This window comes from Manis pentadactyla, chromosome 7 (assembly GCF_030020395.1).
Source record: "Manis pentadactyla isolate mManPen7 chromosome 7, mManPen7.hap1, whole genome shotgun sequence".
NCBI lineage: Eukaryota > Metazoa > Chordata > Mammalia > Pholidota > Manidae > Manis > Manis pentadactyla.
This window is the reverse complement of record NC_080025.1, coordinates 10257610-10277559: the sequence shown is the minus strand read 5'-3', so window position 1 is coordinate 10277559 and position 19950 is coordinate 10257610. Positions and strand designations below refer to the sequence as shown.

The 19950-nt window shown below is 44.2% G+C and overlaps 1 protein-coding gene across 4 annotated transcripts in view; it reads left to right on the top strand.

The window, feature by feature from the left end:
* Window positions 1-3562, top strand: part of ACSL1 (acyl-CoA synthetase long chain family member 1) — a 55997-nt gene extending 52435 nt beyond the window's left edge. For all 4 annotated transcript variants that reach the window (XM_036894116.2, XM_036894113.2, XM_036894115.2 and 1 more), the window contains 3 exons: window positions 925-1026; window positions 1130-1201; window positions 1894-3562. In XM_036894116.2, the coding sequence (XP_036750011.2) occupies window positions 925-1026; window positions 1130-1201; window positions 1894-2034 (315 nt within the window). In that variant the 3' untranslated portion in view covers window positions 2035-3562. The remainder of the gene's footprint in view (window positions 1-924; window positions 1027-1129; window positions 1202-1893) is intronic.
* Window positions 3563-19950: the final 16388 nt, after the last annotated feature.

The window sequence follows — 19950 nt, the reverse complement described above, 5'->3', positions numbered from 1 at the left end:
CCAGAAAAGCCTTTTCTCTTTAATTTCCATATTTGTGTTTTACCTAGAGTGGTCTGGTGTACCAAGGGAGGTTGGATAAAGGCACTACAGAGTGGGCGAAACATGCTTCTTATTTAATTATCAGGAAAATGTTCGAATATGGGTCATGGGTCATAAGAAAGTTAAGAATTTTCTAACTTAATAATAAACCCAATTTATTTATACTTTGCCTCCTAAATCATTTTTGAGCAAATGGTTGCAAACCACATATACTTAAGTTGAAAACCAAGGTCTGTATTGTAGCAAAACATCTATTTGCCAAAATGCTGGACAGGTGGTGGCAGGGAAGAGAAGGGGGTCCGGTTTCCTGAAAGTCAATATTTTCATAAACCTTGAGATTTAAAAATAATTTCAGAAGAGTATTTTTCTATCTTAGTAGAGAATGCATCTATATTTCTTTGGGATGGCGCCTATTTTTCTTTGACCTAGAATCTTACCATGCCTTTGATTTTTTTTAGTTTTATTGTTACTAAATTATAAAGGATGAGGTATTGGAGATTTTTGAAAAAATGAATTTGTATACATTTTCTTTTTTTTAAGCAGTTTTCTGTTACCTATCACCTTATTTGCTTATCTGACCCTGTTTTATTTTTTCTTAAATGTACCAAAGGCAAAAAAAAAAAAAACATAAGAGTTTTGTTCGATTTTGATTTCCAGTGATTCTTTTGAAATATTTATTGTAAAATTCCTGATGCTGTCTCTATTTTAGAGCCAGGTGTTCTTAACCTGGCCTCGGTGGTCTCCTGGGGCTGGTAATATGCTGTGAAAACACAGTCTATAACTTGCGTCAGATTCTCCCAGGGGCCGTAGCGCACAATGATAAAGAAGCACTATTTCAGAACATCTGGATCAAGACACACAATAATTGACTTGTCTGTGTTAAAGGCATTTCTCATAGCAATTGTGGTGCCAGATGTTGAGACATTATGTTCCTGGGCCCAGAAGAAAGGATTTGAAGGCTCCTTTGAAGAGCTGTGCAGAAACAAGGTAAGGTTGTGGAGCGCGTGGTGCCTTCTGCATCTGTGCTTGGCATGAAGTGTCCCTTCAGACCTCCAACACAGGAAGCATATTCTTTTCTTAACCTCTTTAGGATGTCAAAAAAGCTATCCTAGAAGACATGGTGAGACTTGGGAAGGATGCTGGTCTAAAACCATTTGAACAGGTAAGACTTTTCATCAAATTCCCATAAAACAAGTTTTTGACTTGAAGGTTTTTGTATGACTAGATTCTAGAAGAAGATGCAATAACTAGAAGAAGACCATGAGGAATAAATGCAGTTGGCCCTTGAACCACATGGGTTTGAACTGTGTGGGTCCACTTATACATGGACTTTTTCAATAAATTATGTTAGCAAACCTTTTGGAGATTTGTGACAATTTAAAAAGTTTCTTTTCTCTGGCTTTGTTGTAAGAATACAGTATATAAGACGTATGATGTACAAAACGTTAATGAACTGTTTATGTTCTCACTAATAAGGCTTCTGGCCAACAGTAGGCTATTAGTAGTTAAGTTTTGGGGGAGACAAAAGTTATACACAGATTTTCAACTGCACAGGGGGTCAGCGCCCCTAATCCCTCTGTTATTCAAGGGTCAACTGTAATGGAGTGGTTTGGCGGGTGGAGGATTTCTTTAACCAAGGGTAGGAATTCTCTTTTCCTGGAGATCAGGATATAATCGCAGATGCATTCCTGGGATCAGGCCCCTGGCCTGTGTTGAGGGGGTGCAGCTGGCCAGAGGCCATAGGAGGGATGGGACCCCCCATAAGGGTCTTCATCCCCTTTGGGGCTTAAGCACTTCTTAGACTCAGGTCGCCCCCGCCCTCTCTCCTCTGTTAATAGCCTTGTTTGTTTACAGGTCAAAGGCATTAGTCTCCACCCTGAGTTATTTTCTATTGACAATGGCCTTCTGACCCCAACAATGAAGGCTAAAAGGCCAGAGCTTCGGAGTTACTTCAGGTCCCAGATAGATGAACTGTATTCCACCATCAAAGTTTAATAGGAGGCGGCAAACTCAGAAGAAACCACCCACCTCCTTAGCTGACTTCTGCTGACGGCCTTCACGTTGGTAACTTTGACTGCGGCGAGCCTAGGGGAGGCAGCGGCCGTGATTGGCGTGTGTGTTCGGGCTCTTGTCGTAGGAATATTAGAGGAAACAGACACTGCCTTACAGTCACCTCGTGCTGCAGACCATGTTTATGGTGATCTACAATTTCCAAAATGAGCCTTAAAAATTGCAAAGGGGAAACTATCAATGTGCTAAGTTATTTGCAACTTCCTCAATTAAAAAGGCAGGTGAAAACCTCCGTCTCCCTGCTTTTCTAACCAAGGAGTTAGGACTTTGCTATTTCTGAGATGCCTACTACTTGCTGCAAATTCTGCAATCGTCTGCTGCTCTGAAGAGTACAGTGCACTGGAGGGAAACTGTCCCTTAGAAACAAGAACCGTCCCGGCTGAAGAATGTCACAAGTAGACCAGAGATTTTTTTGTAATCCCTGTCAGCTTCCTTACCCCACCTTACGTGTGTCCTGACAGCCCATCTGATGAAGGGTTATAGAAACTCAAGCCCTTCTCCCCGGTTCCCTGGTGTCCCGTTGGAGCAGAAGGTCCCCAGTGAGGCCAAGGACAGACCCAGCTCAGCACAGTGCAGATATTGAGTCTCAGCTGAATGGCTGCCCGAGCCAACGGATTTGGGTGCCCACCGAACAGTATGTTCTCCTCCCCTCTTCTCCAGACCTGATTTCCTCCCTCCATCCCTTCCCAGGGGTTATTTAAAAAATCTGCCTTAGACTCTACAGTGAAGACACACATTACAAGAAGGAAATACTTACCCAGATCCACCATACTCAACTGTGATGCCTAAATAACTCTCCACTTTATCTTCACGGAGCCACTCACTCTGTTTGTGACAGCCAACGGATTTTTAATGTGGTTTTCCTAGCAAAAGATCATGTTGTGATTAACTGGCCTTTTCCCCCAGAATAAACACTCAGGCAAGGCATGTCTTTAAAAATATTAAGGGAGTAGATAGACTCGGGTACTTATTGAAATGGACAGTAATAAACATGCTCTTATAATGCTGCCTGATTTCTATGAAATGTGTTTTGATAAGCCAAACCCTAGGATGTAGAAATCTAGAAAACTCATTTTCTGGCATTCATTTCTTGAGAGACTTTTTTTTTTTAAAGTTAATTTGGGAAATGAGTGGCATTGGACTTTACTGCAAGTCTTTGCCACATGGGACTGAATTAAGTTGTCATTTATACATTTAAAGCAATTGTTTTGGGATCTGTGAGAATACGTGTATTATCCAAGCACAACAGGTTTGCACTAAAGAATTGTCATTGTAATAACACTATTTGGGAGCCTAACTCATGTGTATTCTTAATTGCACAAAGAGTCAATAATTTGTCACATTGGGGTTTTGAATGTTTGCTTTAAGTGTTGGCTATTTCTATGTTTTATAAACCAAAACAGAATTTCCAAAAACAGTGAAGGAAACCAAAATAAATATTTCTGCATTTCAAGTGAGTGACGCCTCTCTTTTCATGTCCAGTGTAATACTGGGGATGGCTGAGATGCACAAGCCAAGAGCGGGAACGGCCTCGCCTCGGCCCCTTGCTGTTTACCCCCTCCCAGGTCCTCTTCCGCTAGAGAACCATCCTGTCACGTGCAGGAGCTGCCCAGGCCTCCGGACTCTGTCGTGGAGAAGAAAATCATGCTATGACTAATAGGATGTTCTTGAAAATGCAAATTCTTTGCCCGAAAGCTACATTTCTGGAGACCTTGGCTGCCGTCAGTGGCTCTGGGATAGATTTAATTCTGCTGTACTTTGGTAATTGTCTTACTGTAGAACTGTTTTAAAAGACGTCCCATTTATAGCTGCTAACTTTTTTTCTTTCTCTGTATCCCTGTCCTATGCTATCATTTTAAAGGTTCCTTTCCCATAGGTGCTAATTAACAGACAGAGCCTGTCGTGCTTAAGTCAGTCAGCCAGCCTCCCTCCCTCCCTTCGCCGCTCCCTTAAGTCCTGTGTTTGGCGTGGTGATACGTGGTTTTTTCCTCTAAAGCATAGCGCTGTGCACACATCTCTGGTAAGGCTCCTAATCGATTCTGCCTTTTAATTTTAGTTACTAAACCCCTTATCCTGTGTTAGCTCATCTCACCTTCCTCTTCCTTTGTTCCTCTAACTGGGGAAGTGTGAACTTCTTGACATAAGGCGTTACCTTTCTTTGCCCTCCATTAGCATCCAACACAGAACTTACAAACTAGTAGGTATTCATGAAATAAATCTCCTTTGGAGATTTCAACAAAGCTTCTCTTGCAATGAGATTGATATAAACATTGGGTTTTTTTTTTCCTTTTAAAAAAAATTGTAGAGGGTGGGGCGGAAGATGGCGGCGTGAGTAGAGCAGCGGAAATCTCCTCCCAAAACAACATATATCTATGAAAATATAACAAAGACAACCCTTCCTAGAATAAAGAACAGAGGACACAGGACAATATCCAGACACATCCACACCTGAGAGAACCCAGCGCCTCGCGAAGGGGGTAAGATACAAGCCCTGGCCCCGCGGGAGCCGAGCGCCCCTCCCCCCAGCCCCCGGCGGGAGAAGAGCAGGCAGAGCGGGAGGGAGACGGAGCCCAGGGCTGCCGAACACCCAGCCCCAGCCATCCGGGCCAGAGTGCAGGGCGCTCGATACTAGGAAAACAGGGCAGCAAGAACAGTGAGCAGGCACTGGATGCTGGGCCACAGAGGACGTAAGAAAAGCGCGCGACCATTTTTTTTTTTTTTTGCTTTTTTGCTGCTTTGTTTTGGCGAGCGCTTTTTGGAAGTCTTAAAGGGACAGGGACCCCAATATTAGGGAAACAGGGCAGAAAGACCGGTGAGCAGAGGCCTGAGGCTGGCACCGGAGAATAAAGAAAAACGAACGACCACCTTTTTTTTTTTAATTAAAAAATTTTTTTTTTTTAATTAAAAAAATTTGTTTTCTTGTTTTTTTTTGTGGTCGTTGTTTTGTTTTGGCGGGTGCTTTTTGGAAGTCTTAAAGGGGCAGGGTGGGTCACTTAATCCAGAGGTAGGGAATCCGGGATCTCTGGGCACCCTAACCCCTGGGCTGCAGGGAGCAGGGAGGCCCCTTACGGACATAAATAGCCTCCCAGCAGCCCCTGCTCCAACGCGACTCCACCATTTTGGAGTAGCTGCCCGAGCCAGGCCACGCCCACAGCAACAGCGGAGATTAACTCCATAGCAGCCGGGCAGGAAGCAGAAACCCTGTCTGCGCGCAGCTGCCCAGCACAAGCCACTAGAGGCCGCTGTTCTCCCAGGAGAGGAGGGCCACAAACCAACAAGAAAGGAAGTCCTTCCAGCCGTCACTCGTCCCAGTTCTGCAGACTATTCCTATCACCATGAAAAGGCAAAGCTACAGGCAGACAAAGATCACAGAGACACCAGAGAAGGAGACAGACCTAACCAGTCTTCCTGACAAAGAATTCAAAATAAGAATCATAAACATGCTGACAGAGATGCAGAGAAATACGCAAGAGAAATGGGATGAAGTCCAGAGGGAGATCACAGATGCCAGAAAGGAGATCGCAGAAATGAAACAAACTCTGGAAGGGTTTATAAGCAGAATGGATAGAATGCAAGAGGCCATTGATGGAATTGAAATCAGAGAACAGGAACGCATGGAAGCTGACATAGAGAGAGACAAAAGGATCTCCAGGAATGAAACAATATTAAGAGAACTGTGTGACCAATCTAAAAGGAACAATATCCGTATTATAGGGGTCCCAGAAGAAGAAGAGAGAGGCAAAGAGATGGAAAGTATCTTAGAAGAAATAATTGCTGAAAACTTCCCCACACTGGGGGAGGAAGTAATCAAACAGACCACGGAAATACACAGAACCCCCAACAGAAAGGATCCAAGAAGGGCAACACCAAGACACATAATAATTAAAATGGCAAAGATCAAGGACAAGGAAAGAGTGTTAAAGGCAGCTAGAGAGAAAAAGGTCACCTATAAAGGGAAACCCATCAGGCTAACGTCAGATTTCTCAACAGAAACCCTACAGGCCAGAAGAGAATGGCATGATATATTTAATACAATGAAACAGAAGGGCCTTGAACCAAGGATACTGTATCCAGCACGACTATCATTCAAATATGACGGTGGGATTAAACAATTCCCAGACAAACAAAAGCTGAGGGAATTTGCTTTCCACAAACCACCTCTACAGAACATCTTACAGGGACTGCTCTAGATGGGAGCACTCCTAGAAAGAGCACAGCACAAAACACCCAACATATGAAGAATCGAGGAGGAGGAACAAGAAGGGAGAGAAGAAAAGAATCTCCAGACAGTGTATATAACAGCTCAATAAGCGAGCTAAGTTAGGCAGTAAGATACTAAAGAGGCTAACCTTGAACCTTTGGTAACCACGAATTTAAAGCCTGCAATGGCAATAAGTACATATCTTTCAATAGTCACCCTAAATGTTAATGGGTTGAATGCACCAATCAAAAGACACAGAGTAACAGAATGGATAAAAAAGCAAGACCCATCTATATGCTGCTTACAAGAAACTCACCTCAAACCCAAAGACATGTACAGACTAAAAGTCAAGGGATGGAAAAACATATTTCAAGCAAACAACAGTGAGAAGAAAGCAGGGGTTGCAGTACTAATATCAGACAAAATAGGCTTCAAAACAAAGAAAGTAACAAGAGATAAAGAAGGACACTACATAATGATAAAGGGCTCAGTCAAACAAGAGGATATAACCATTCTAAATATATATGCACCCAACACAGGAGCACCAGCATATGTGAAACAAATACTAACAGAACTAAAGGGGGATATAGACTGCAATGCATTCATTCTAGGAGACTTCAACACACCACTCACCCCAAAGGATAGATCCACTGGGCAGAAAATAAGTAAGGACACGGAAGCACTGAACAACACAGTAGAGCAGATGGACCTAATAGACATCTATAGAACTCTACATCCAAAAGCAGCGGGATATACATTCTTCTCAAGTGCACATAGAACATTCTCCAGAATAGACCACATACTAGGCCACAAAAAGAGCCTCAGAAAATTCCAAAAGATTGAAATCCTACCAACCAACTTTTCAGACCACAAAGGCATAAAACTAGAAATAAACTGTACAAAGAAAGCAAAGAGGCTCACGAACACATGGAGGCTTAACAACACGCTCCTAAATAATCAATGGATCAATGACCAAATCAAAATGGAGATCCAGCAATATATGGAAACAAATGACAACAACAACACTAAGCCCCAACTTCTGTGGGACACAGCAAAAGCAGTGTTAAGAGGAAAGTATATAGCAATCCAAGCATATTTAAAAAAGGAAGAGCAATCCCAAATGAATGGTCTAATGTCACAATTATCGAAATTGGAAAAAGAAGAACAGATGAGGCCTAAGGTCAGCAGAAGGAGGGACATAATAAAGATCAGAGAAGAAATAAATAAAATTGAGAAGAATAAAACAATAGCAAAAATCAATGAAACCAAGAGCTGGTTCTTCGAGAAAATAAACAAAATAGATAAGCCTCTAGCCAGACTTATTAAGAAGAAAAGAGAGTCAACACAAATCAACAGTATCAGAAACGAGAAAGGAAAAATCACGACGGACCCCACGGAAATGCAAAGAATTATTGGAGAATACTATGAAAACCTATATGCTAACAAGCTGGGAAACCTAGGAGAAATGGATAACTTCCTAGAAAAATATAACCTTCCAAGATTGACCCAGGAAGAAACAGAAAATCTAAACAGACCAATTACCAGCAACGAAATTGAAGAGGTAATCAAAAAACTACCAAAGAACAAAACCCCCGGGCCAGATGGATTTACCTCGGAATTTTATCAGACATACAGGGAAGACATAATACCCATTCTCCTTAAAGTTTTCCAAAAAATAGAGGAGGAGGGGATACTCCCAAACTCATTCTATGAAGCTAACATCACCCTAATACCAAAACCAGGCAAAGACCCCACCAAAAAAGAAAACTACAGACCAATATCCCTGATGAACGTAGATGCAAAAATACTCAACAAAATATTAGCAAACCGAATTCAAAAATACATCAAAAGGATCATACACCATGACCAAGTGGGATTCATTCCAGGGATGCAAGGATGGTACAACATTCGAAAGTCCATCAACATCATCCACCACATCAACAAAAAGAAAGACAAAAACCACATGATCATCTCCATAGATGCTGAAAAAGCATTTGACAAAGTTCAACATCCATTCATGATAAAAACTCTCAGCAAAATGGGAATAGAGGGCAAGTACCTCAACATAATAAAGGCCATCTATGATAAACCCACAGCCAACATTATATTGAATAGCGAGAAGCTGAAAGCATTTCCTCTGAGATCGGGAACTAAACAGGGATGCCCACTCTCTCCACTGTTATTTAACATAGTACTGGAGGTCCTAGCCACGGCAATCAGACAAAATAAAGAAATACAAGGAATCCAGATTGGTAAAGAAGAAGTTAAACTGTCACTATTTGCAGATGACATGATACTGTACATAAAAAACCCTAAAGACTCCACCCCAAAACTACTAGAACTGATATTGGAATACAGCAAAGTTGCAGGATACAAAATCAACACACAGAAATCTGTGGCTTTCCTATATACTAACAATGAACCAACAGAGAGAAATCAGGAAAACAACTCCATTCACAATTGCATCAAAAAAAATAAAATACCTAGGAATAAACCTAACCAAAGAAGTGAAAGACTTATACTCTGAAAACTACAAGTCACTCTTAAGAGAAATTAAAGGGGACACTAACAGATGGAAACTCATCCCATGCTCGTGGCTAGGAAGAATTAATATCGTTAAAATGGCCATCCTGCCCAAAGCAATATACAGATTTGATGCAATCGCTATGAAACTACCAGCAACATTCTTCAATGAACTGGAACAAATAATTCAAAAATTCATATGGAAACACCAAAGACCCCGAATAGCCAAAGCAATCCTGAGAAAGAAGAATAAAGTAGGGGGGATCTCACTCCCCAACTTCAAGCTCTACTATAAAGCCATAGTAATCAAGACAATTTGGTACTGGCACAAGAGCAGAGCCACAGACCAATGGAACAGACTAGAGAATCCAGACATTAACCCAGACATATATGGTCAATTAATATTTGATAAAGGAGCCATGGACATACAATGGCGAAATGACAGTCTCTTCAACAGGTGGTGCTGGCAAAACTGGACAGCTACATGTAGGAGAATGAAACTGGACCATTGTCTAACCCCATATACAAAAGTAAACTCAAAATGGATCAAAGACCTGAATGTAAGCCATGAAACCATTAAACTCCTGGAAGAAAACATAGGCGAAAACCTCTTAGACATAAACATGAGTGACCTCTTCTTGAACATATCTCCCCGGGCAAGGAAAACAACAGCAAAAATGAACAAGTGGGACTATATTAAGCTGAAAAGCTTCTGTACAGCAAAAGACACCAACAATAGAACAAAAAGGAACCCTACAGTATGGGAGAATATATTTGAAAATGACACATCCGATAAAGGCTTGACGTCCAGAATATATAAGGAGCTCTCACGCCTCAACAAACAAAAAACAAATAACCCAATTAAAAAATGGGCAGAGGAACTGAACAGACAGTTCTCCACAAAAGAAATACAGATGGCCAACAGACACATGAAAAGATGCTCCACATCGCTAATTATCAGAGAAATGCAAATTAAAACTACAATGAGGTATCACCTCACACCAGTAAGGATGGCTGCCATCCAAAAGACAAACAACAACAAATGTTGGCGAGGCTGTGGAGAAAGGGGAACCCTCCTACACTGCTGGTGGGAATGTAAGTTAGTTCAACCATTGTGGAAAGCAGTATGGAGGTACATCAAAATGCTCAAAACAGACTTACCATTTGACCCAGGAATTCCACTCCTAGGAATTTACCCTAAGAATGCAGCAATCAAGTTTGAGAAAGACAGATGCACCCCTATGTTTATTGCAGCACTATTTACAATAGCCAAGAATTGGAAGCAACCTAAATGTCCATCAATAGATGAATGGATAAAGAAGATGTGGTACATATACACAATGGAATACTACTCAGCTATAAGAAAAGGGCAAATCCAATCATTTGCAGCAACATGGATGGAGCTGGAGGGTATTATGCTCAGTGAAACAAGCCAAGCGGAGAAAGAGAAATACCAAATGATTTCACTTATCTGTGGAATATAAGAACAAAGGAAAAACTGAAGGAACAAAACAGCAGCAGAATCACAGAACTCAAGAATGGACTAACAGGTACCAAAGGGAAAGGGACTGGGGAGGATGGGTGGGTAGGGAGGGATAAGGGGGGGAGAAGTAGGGGGGTATTAAGATTAACATGCATGGGGGGGTAGGAGAAAAGGGAGGGCTGTACAACACAGAGAAGGCAAGTAGTGATTCTACAACATTTTGCTATGCTGATGGACAGTGACTGTAAAGGGGTTTATAGGGGAGACCTGGTATAGGGGAGAGCCTAGTAAACATAATATTCGTCATGTAAGTGTAGATTAGTGATAGCAAAAAAAAAAAAAAAAAAAAAAAAGGGCAGTTCCTGTGTGGTAACCTCCAACGAGTTCTACACAAGGGTATAAAGGGCATATAAAAGTGTAGGCAAAGGGTCTGTTTGTGTTTATACAGAGGATCAAAGCCTAATTGGGCTACCCCGAAAATGAACTAAGATACGATATGAAAAAGAACTTCCAACATCTGCACCCTCTGGAAGACTCATGCCAGAAGATGATCATCAAAAAACCCCAACAAAGATCCACACACTGCTACAGCTGTAGATGCACCCATCCCACCAGTTCCTGGACCTGCCATGGGAATGAGGAAGGAGATATCTAAGCTGGCCTGTGCATACAGTAAAACAACAAAATTGGACTGGATCTATACTGTTGGAACTCAACCAAGAATTTGGAGAAGTGCAAATTGTAGCGCTCCAAAGTCTTACAACTACAAACTATTTATTGTTAAAAGAACATATGGCATGTGAACAGTCCCCAGGAATGGGTTGTTTTAATTTGTCTGATTTCTCTCAGACTGTTCAAGTTCATTTGGACAATATCCACCATATCATAGATAAGTTTTCACAAATGCCTAAGGTGCCTAACTGGTTTTCTTGGTTTCACTGCAGATGGCTGGTAATTACAGATATGCTTTGGTTATGTAACTATACTCCTATTATGTTAATGTGTGTGTGCAATTTAAGTAGTAGCTTAAAACCTATACATGCTGAAGTTACTCTACAAGAAGATATATCAAAGAAATAATCAATCTTCCCATGTTTTCTTCCGCCTGCTACTTCTATAGCTTTTCTTCTTCCTTCCTAATTACAACCCTTAAATAGAATTCGTGCCTCATATCAAATTTACCGAGTATCATAATTCTTCCAAGTGGTAAAGATACCTCAAGACAAATGCTGGGCATAGAAGCCACAGGGCATAAATATGCAAAGAAGTAAAAAGCTAACTTTTTCAAACAATAAGGCTTCTCTCTCACTTACCAACTTCACATTTCCCTGTATGGCCCCGGAAGATGACTGGTTAGCCAGAGACGGGTAAGATTCCTCAAGGGAGGAACAACCTAAGACAGGCACAGTCGCAGGGGGGCCATCAGGTGAGAAATTGGGGATCAACAGAGGTGAGGCTTAGAACCTCACCCCCCCGTTCTGAGAGAAATCTTCTGCATATGTGGATGTTTTATTGCCTTTGTCTAGCCTGGATTAACACATAGTCTACAGGCACACACCTGATCATCTACATGTGCTCTCTTACAACACTAAACTATGTTTTCTACCTTTATCTTGTATCTACCTACCACTTCAGCATTTTATTAAAAATAATAATAATAAAGAGAGAAATGTGGTATCCACATATAAATCAAGTATAAAAACCAAATCAGTATTCATATTTGAACTGACTGTTTATAGTTCATAATGCATGAGCAAAACCGAAAGTTTCTGTGATGACTGCCCTTGTACTGTTCACTATGTAACTTATTCATTATGTAAGAATTTGTTCTACATGTAAAAACTTGTTTGTTATGCCTCAGAAGATTGGAGACTGACAAAAATTAGGCTTGGGGTGGAATAATGATTGTGCATTGAGCATTGACTCCCGTATACAGAATTTTATTGTCGTTAACAACCATTTGATCAATAAATATGAGAGATGCCCTCACAAAAAAAAAAAAGACAGACTTCCAATGGTAAAATAAATTAGTAACCGGGATGTAATGTATAGCATAAGGAATATAGTCAAGATATTGTAACAGCCTGGTAGGGTGATAGCTGGAACCTAGAATTATGTATATAAATGTTCTACCACTGTGTTGTACACTTGAAACTCATGTAATGTAATACTGTGTGTCAACTACCCTTCAATAAAAAATAATTATTAAAAAAAAAAAAATTGTAAAATACACATAAATGCATTCTTTTAATCATTTTTACGTGTACAGCTCAGTGGTGGGAAGCTCTGTGGTGTAGCATGTGTCAGAATTGACTCCCTTTTTTAAAGCTGAATAACATTCTATTGCATGTGTAGACACATTTTGTTTATCCAACTCACCAGCTAATAGACATGTGGGTTGCTCGTATCTTTTAGCTATTGAGAATAATACTGCTTCGGACATGGGTGACAAGCATCTGTTTCAGTTCCTTTGGGTACATGCCCAAACGTAGAATGGCTGGGTCAAATGAGAATTCTATGTTTAATTTTTTGAGGAACTGCCCTACTGTTTCCTACAGCGGTTGCACCATTTTACATGCTCACCAGCAGTGAATGCACAAGGGTTCCAGCTTCTCCACATCCTCACTATTACTTGTTGGTGTCTGTGTTTTTTTATAGGAACCACCCTAAAGGGTATGAAGTGGTGTATCGCTGTGGTTTCGATTTGCATTTCCTTAACGATTAGTATGGTGGAGCTTCCTTTCATGGGCTTCTTGGTCATTTGTGTATCTTTGGAGAAATTGTCTATTCAAGTCCTTTGCCCATTTTTAGAAATTGGGTTGTCTGTTCTTGAGCAATTGGTGTTCTTTATATATTCTGGATACTAATTCCTAAACAGTGTCTTCAGTTCTTACCTTTCATGCTGCACTGTTGGGGTCAGCGCCTCCTCAACAGCAGTACATACACGATGGCACTCCGTCCCACAAATCAATACTACCCTCAGAAGCACAGTGGTCTCCGTCTCAAACCCTTCTCCCACCAGAACAGAAAAGAAGAAATACAGTAGACTCAGCATGAGGCAGTGCTCTCTGCTCTCCAACCCTCTGTGTGCTAAGCTGCTTTCAAGAACTGCTGAGTAGAACAGACTCTCCCATGGGGCCTGAGTGAGGCAGCAGGCGCGCAGGGCAGTGCTGACCCAGCAGCCCTCAGAGCTCGTCTTGCAACCCCGTCCCCCAGGCCCCAGCCGAGACACACCCTTACTCTGTATCTAAACTCCAGAAAGTTTGTTTTTAAGTAGATTTGGTGTGTGTGTGGTGAATATTTTTGCCTCACTCCCACTTTTTAGATTACTTGGAATAATAACAGCCAAAATGTATTGAAAGTTGCCGCACACCACCCACTATTTGTAGCATTTGACACAGATGACATAGATGTTACGTTTGCAGCCCTTTGAGCCAAATGCTACCGCCGTCTCTGTTGTACAAAGGGGAACTTGAAGCACAGAGGTAGTTTGGTCGGTGTCCCACGCAGACACAGCCGGCGCTGGCCAGTCCGGCTCTCGACACTGAGCTTCCAACCTCAGGCTGTGGAGGTTTCTTATCTCCCTTTGGCAGTGAATTTCTTGACAAAACTTGTCATTGGATTATTTCTTGGTACGAGCAGTTCTGCCTCTAAGCTCCAGTATAAATGGTTTATACTTCCCAGTGGTTGTGGTTCCTACCTACAGATTGTCCTTTGTCATAACAGGGGCTAATACCACGTCACAGAGTTTTGTTCTGGTTTTACGGCTTATCAGAAATTACATATGGTTGCTCTCTGTGACATTGGTAACCCCGAATCCATCAAGGACCAAAACTTTGATAGACCCAGCCACTGTTGGGGAAGCTGTGTATGGAGGAAACTATGTATAAAGCTGGATCACAGACATAGGGCAGCTTCAGGAGATCCCTTAGAAGTTATGGAGGTGATCAGAGCTACAGGTCTTGTGGATTTGAATGGGAAGTACACCATGCTGCCTTCTTTAATTGCTTCTCCTTTAATTCTCAGGTAATGGAGCCATACTTAGCTGTTTGCCATCAGCTAAGGGCCAGGCATGGTTCTGTGCTGTGAGGACGCAGTAGTGGGTGCAGAGACAAGATCCTTGCCCTGGAGAAGCTTGCTTTATAACGGAGAGAACTGGACAATAAATCAGAAAGTGAACGAACAAGATTATGATGGGTGCTTGGAAGAACACAGTGGATAGAGTATTGGGGAGGGGCTCACGAGGGCCACTTTCAGTTGTGGTCAGAGAAGGTCTCTGAGGATTTAACCCCTGGGGTGATAACCTTAAGAGTGAGGAGGAACCAGCTATGCAAAGGTTTGGGGAAAGAATTTTCAAAAAGAAAAGAGTGAGTGCAAAGGCCCTGTGGTGAGAGGGAGAGCTCCATGTATTCTAGGAGCTGAAAGGAAGCCAGTGTGGCTAGAGCATCCTGAACAAGGGAAAGAACAGTACCAAAAGAAGTTGGGGAAGAAATAGGACCAAATGACCAGGCCTGCAGCCCAGAAAGGAATCTGGAGCTTAGTCTGGGTTCAGGAGGGGACCGATGAAGGAGTTTGAGGCAAGGAGTGACATTCCCTGAATTGCCCTTTTGAAAAACAACTCCTGGCTGCAGCAGAGGATCCAATCAGGTCAGGTAAGCATAATGCATGACAGCAGCTAGGGCCAGATTGAGGAGAGCAAATTTAAAAGTGGTCAGAGGGAGAATCGCTGCATGTGGGGTGTCAGGGGAAGGGAGCGCTCAGTGGCTGTGCTGCTAGGTGGATGCTGAGACGGGAAGACTCTGCATTGGTTTGCTGGAGGGAATCAGCAGGTTGGGTTTGGGCAGTTTCTATTTGATGTGCCTGTAAACCAGCACGTGAGACAGAGGTGAGTCTGCAGCTCAGAAGACGAGGTCAGGCTGGAGATAATGGAGTGGAAAGCCAACGACATCCAGGAGGTAGAGAAGACGTCAGGGAACCTGGGGAACCAGGAAACCTGCATAGGAAACAGACGGTCCCAGAGCGAGCCCTGGGGTCCTCGGTATTTGAATGGGAGATAAAGAAGGAGCCAGAAACCGGGATTGGAATTACCTGCCATGGAGGAGCGGGGGAGACCAAGAAGGTGGCGGCCATGAAGCCAACAGAGGGAAGTATTTCGGGGAGGGAGGGGTCAGTGACATACGCCATTAAAAGGTGGAATAAGGAGAGGACAGGAAACGCCCGCGGATCCCGCAGCAGCGGCGACCTGGGCAATACCGGCGCGGCCGAGGAGGGCGGACAGAGGCCTGACTGCAGCGCGCTGGGGCCTGACCCGGGGTCGGGAAGGGGGCAGAAGCTCCTCCTTGAGGTCCGAGCGCGAAGGAAACCCCGCGGTGTGGCTGGAGAGGGGCGGCTGGGAGGCTCGCTTCCGTTCCCTGGACGGGGCGCCGTAAGGCGGGAGGTACCAGAGGCCGTGGGGGGCCCGGGATGCAGGGAGGGGGGAGGGGAGCCCGCGGCCACCGACAGACATTTCCATGGGATGCTTCTCACACTGCAACAAGAGGGGAGACAGAGGATGTGGGGGAGACCCATGGCGACTGAGCTGGGAGGGAGTTTCTGTCTGAATGCTTGCTTTTTTTAGAATTTCATTTTAGTATCATCATCTTGTAGAGGAGGAAACGGAGTCCTGGGATCAGCCTCCTTGTCCCACGAAGTGGCTGAGCTGGATGTTCTGACCCCAGGGCCTGTCCGTGCCTGGGTCACCTTCTCTGCTGTCCCCTCCCCTCCGCGGTTGATGCCCAGCACCCCGAGCATCCTGGGTGCCCAGTCAGTGCGCCGGGTGAGTGTTAGGCAGTCCTCAGGTGCGGCCCAACTCCCTATTGCAAATCTGCCTGCTTGCGGTGTAAGTCACGTCACGAGGTGGGACGGAGAGTGCCACGGACTCTGGGATTTTCTTTTTGTTCATATTTCCAGTGATTGTTCCTTTTCAGGGCAATAGGAGCAGAAGAGAAGCCTGCCAGGCTCCCCGATGGCTGAGCGGAGGAGAGCAGAGGCCCTGGGCACCGTGGGAGGAGAGGGCAGCGGTCTGTTACTCGGACCTGCCCGAGCCCCCCTCCCACTCCTCTGCATTTGCCATGGGGAGCAGCTGCGGCCTTAGCAACTGACGGGGACTCTCGCTTTGGCAGCAGAGGCCCTTCCTCCATGGCCTCCATGTCTCAGCCCCGCAGCCTTGGGGCCTGGCAGAGCCGCAGCCTGCGGGACATGGGGCCCGCCTCCCACCGCCTCCCACCCAAGTCGTGTCACTGCTGCATCCTGGTGGCTGCCCAAATCCGGGTTCATACCGAACTCACGCCTCCACTCTGCACACGTCCCTGCTTTTCCTATTCCTACTGCCTGGTCAGGGCGGTGGCCTCTCCTGGTGGGACAACTGCACCAGCCCTTAATTGCGCCCCTTGTCTCCTATAGTGGGCTCCGCTAACTCACCCACTTCTCCACTTTGCAGCAAGAATGATTTTTCTGAATCACAAGGCTCATCATCACATGATTCCCCTGCTTAGTCATTCAGAAGGTTCCTATTGATCTCAAGTCTGAGCTGTTTAGTGTACTTGGGCAGGAGCAGGGCTGCTTTTCAAACATTATTGTGGCTCAGATCACTGAGGACTTAAGCTGCAGATTCTGATTCAGTAAAGCAGGAATCAGACCTGAAATTCTGCATTTCTAACAAGCTCCCAGGGGCAACCAATGCTGCTGGACTGTGCCCTACAAGCTGAGGAGCAAGGAACTCGAGGACCCCTGCTTGTCTCCCTAGCCCCAAGTGTCACCACCTCCCCAACTCTGTTCCAGCCACACGGAGCTGATTTTAGCTCCCAGAATGCACCATGCTCTTACGCACTCTGGGCCTTTGCACATGCTCTCTCCCTAGACTCTTATCTTGGACTCACTGACTCCTACTGCTTTATTTCAGTTAGACTGTAGATGCCACTTCTTCTAGGACGCCTTCTCTGCTTCTCCAAGCCCAGGAAACAGAGTCAAGCATGTGTGTGACCTGGCAGTGGTGTGAGGTGGAGGGGTAGGGTGGTTGGTAATCATCTTCTATACTAAGTGACAAGGTCAAAGGGGTGAGTGAGCTGGCCTGTTCCATACAGGATGGCCGCCAAAGGGGGGGGGTGGGCTCTTTGCTCCCACAGAGGTTCCAGGAAGGTTTTGATGTCACCTGGGCATTGAGAAAGGCTGTGTCACTTGAGCTTCTCTGAAGGGGTCGCTGTAGTAAAGACACTGCTTGCCCTGAACACTCTGAACGAGGTCAGCCTCACAGCTGTGTGGTCTCAGGCCACCCAAAGGTAGTGTCAGAGCCAACAAGGTCATTAAAAGGATGCGAACATTTTTCAGAAAGTCCTTTTTTGACCACAGCTTGAGAGGGAACCAAGGAGACAAGGTCTGGCTTTAGAAACTGCATTTCCCTTACTGCCTTGAGAAAATCTTTTTCTTTGGGGTTCCTCGTTTTCTTTTTTCTTTCTCAGCTTCTGTACTCATTTGGCCCTTTTACAAGTTTGGGTTTTAAAATTAATCCCTGTGCAGGTTGGAAGTAGGCTATTCCTTGGCTGGAGAAATCCTGGATTTTGCTAGAATGCTGCCATCCAGACTCCTGCACCAGACTCCCAGCCCTGCAGGGAGCCAGGGTTTGGAATCTGAAGCATGTGACATTGCATGTCATGACATCGCGACCTCAGCCTGGGCAGGTGCAGCGCTGGTCAGGTCTGGAAAAAGTAGACTATTCGTTACAGAGCAAATAAGTTTAGCGGTTGCATATCAGAGCCAGGGAAGTGTTGGGAAGCATGTGACTTACGAAGGGGCCTAATGTCATTACAGTTTGGAAACAATCTCTCTGCTCTCCCATTTTAAGAAACACTGAATAAAAATTCCTTTCCGAACTTTATTTCCTCTTTTTGTTAAAAGGGTTATCTCCTTCCTCGCCCTCGCCCTTGCCCTCCTGAGGCATTGAGTTCATCGGTTTTGCAGCATCATCGTTACACATGTTGAGCAGTTGGTCTGTTTAGAACAGATAATGGCTTTAGTTTTTTCCTGGTGAGAACTGCCAAGTTCAGTGAGTTATTTCTGTGTACGCAATAAATAGTAGATGCTGTCGGAAGTTTAAAAAGAAGGTAGGAAATTTGGGGAAAGAAATTATTTTCTTTTTCACAGTAGAAATTTGTACTCTTTGCCTTAGGGAAGCTTCCAGGAATGGATCTGGTAAATTACAGAAGAGGATGATGCTCATGAGTGGAAAAATTGAGTTGAGCAACAGCACTAAGGTATCTAGTCTTAATTAATCTTGAACGTATTCGAACCAGTTTACCCAACTGTCTGAAAACGAGTAGCTCTGATGTCCTGTTACACTTTCAACTCTGCAGTCCCGTTCTGCGTCTGCCCTCTAGTGGACACAGTGCTGAACAGAAAATGCTACAGAACACCTCACAGGCGATCAGAAACGACCAAAGCCCTTTTTTAGACGCACGGACCTCCATATTCTTCACCTCGCATCTTCATGAAAATCCTGTAAGACGATTAATATTCTCATTTATATTCTCATTTAAACATCAAACTACTAATTCCAAAATACGGAACTAGTATATACATCAACCGACTCCACAGGAAGTGTCCATGCCCAACCCCTCAGTTTATCCCAGGGACCCAAGATGTTTTGTAGTTCTTTACTTTATGTATCTGTACTATAAAAGCAATAGGTGTTTTTTTTTTTTCATTTTCCAAATGTGAAATTATATTACATAACTTAAGGTGGCATGGCTCAGATGCCCTCCGGAGTCCTGCAGTCACCCGTCTCTGCCCTCTCCCACCTCCTCTGTGGTCGCTCACGCAGCTCCAGGTGACCTCCAGGGCTCGGCCAGCGCCCATCCTGACCACTATCCCTAAGTCTTCACAGCCTTGCTACATACACTGCAACAAGGTTGTTGAGTCTAGCAAACACTCCCACAAGGTTAACGTGATGGAAAGAGTACAACACAGCACAGGCACCATCTTAAAATAGAATGTACTGGCCACAGCTTCCCTAAACAGTAGTCATCTGTTCTCTTCCGGGGAGTTTCTCACCGACTGGGTCTTCCCTTGGCTGTAGCTTCACTGTTCTGCTGGGCTCCTCCTCTTCACTGCACTGACCCTTCCCTCCCCAGCTGGCAGCCCCCAGCCCTCATGTTTCCATTAATGTCTTATGATGAGCGTCTGTGTTCTTCTCCTCCCATGCCAATTGGGGCTCTGCACCCAGCTTTACAGTTCAGGTGCTCCTGAAGGTGATCTGGCCCCACCCCCAGCACTGCACATAACCAGCAACTTTGAAATTGCTATTCATCATCCTATTCTTAGGCAAAGTGCCCTCCAACCTCTGAGCAGAGCCAACTGGGAGTCTTCTCCATGTTATATAGTCTTGACTTGCTTTATCCTTTTACACATGCCCCAGAGATCCTGGAATGTGCCCCTTTTCCTCTTCCTGTCTCTCAACAGAACTGAGGATCACTGCTCTAATAAACTAATAGCTTAGCTGAAAAAGCAGCATGGTGGAGGCGAACAAATGTTGGGTGTTAGAATGAATGGGTTGGAATCCTGGCTTCCCCATGCCTAGCTCTGTAATCCTGGGCAACTTTCG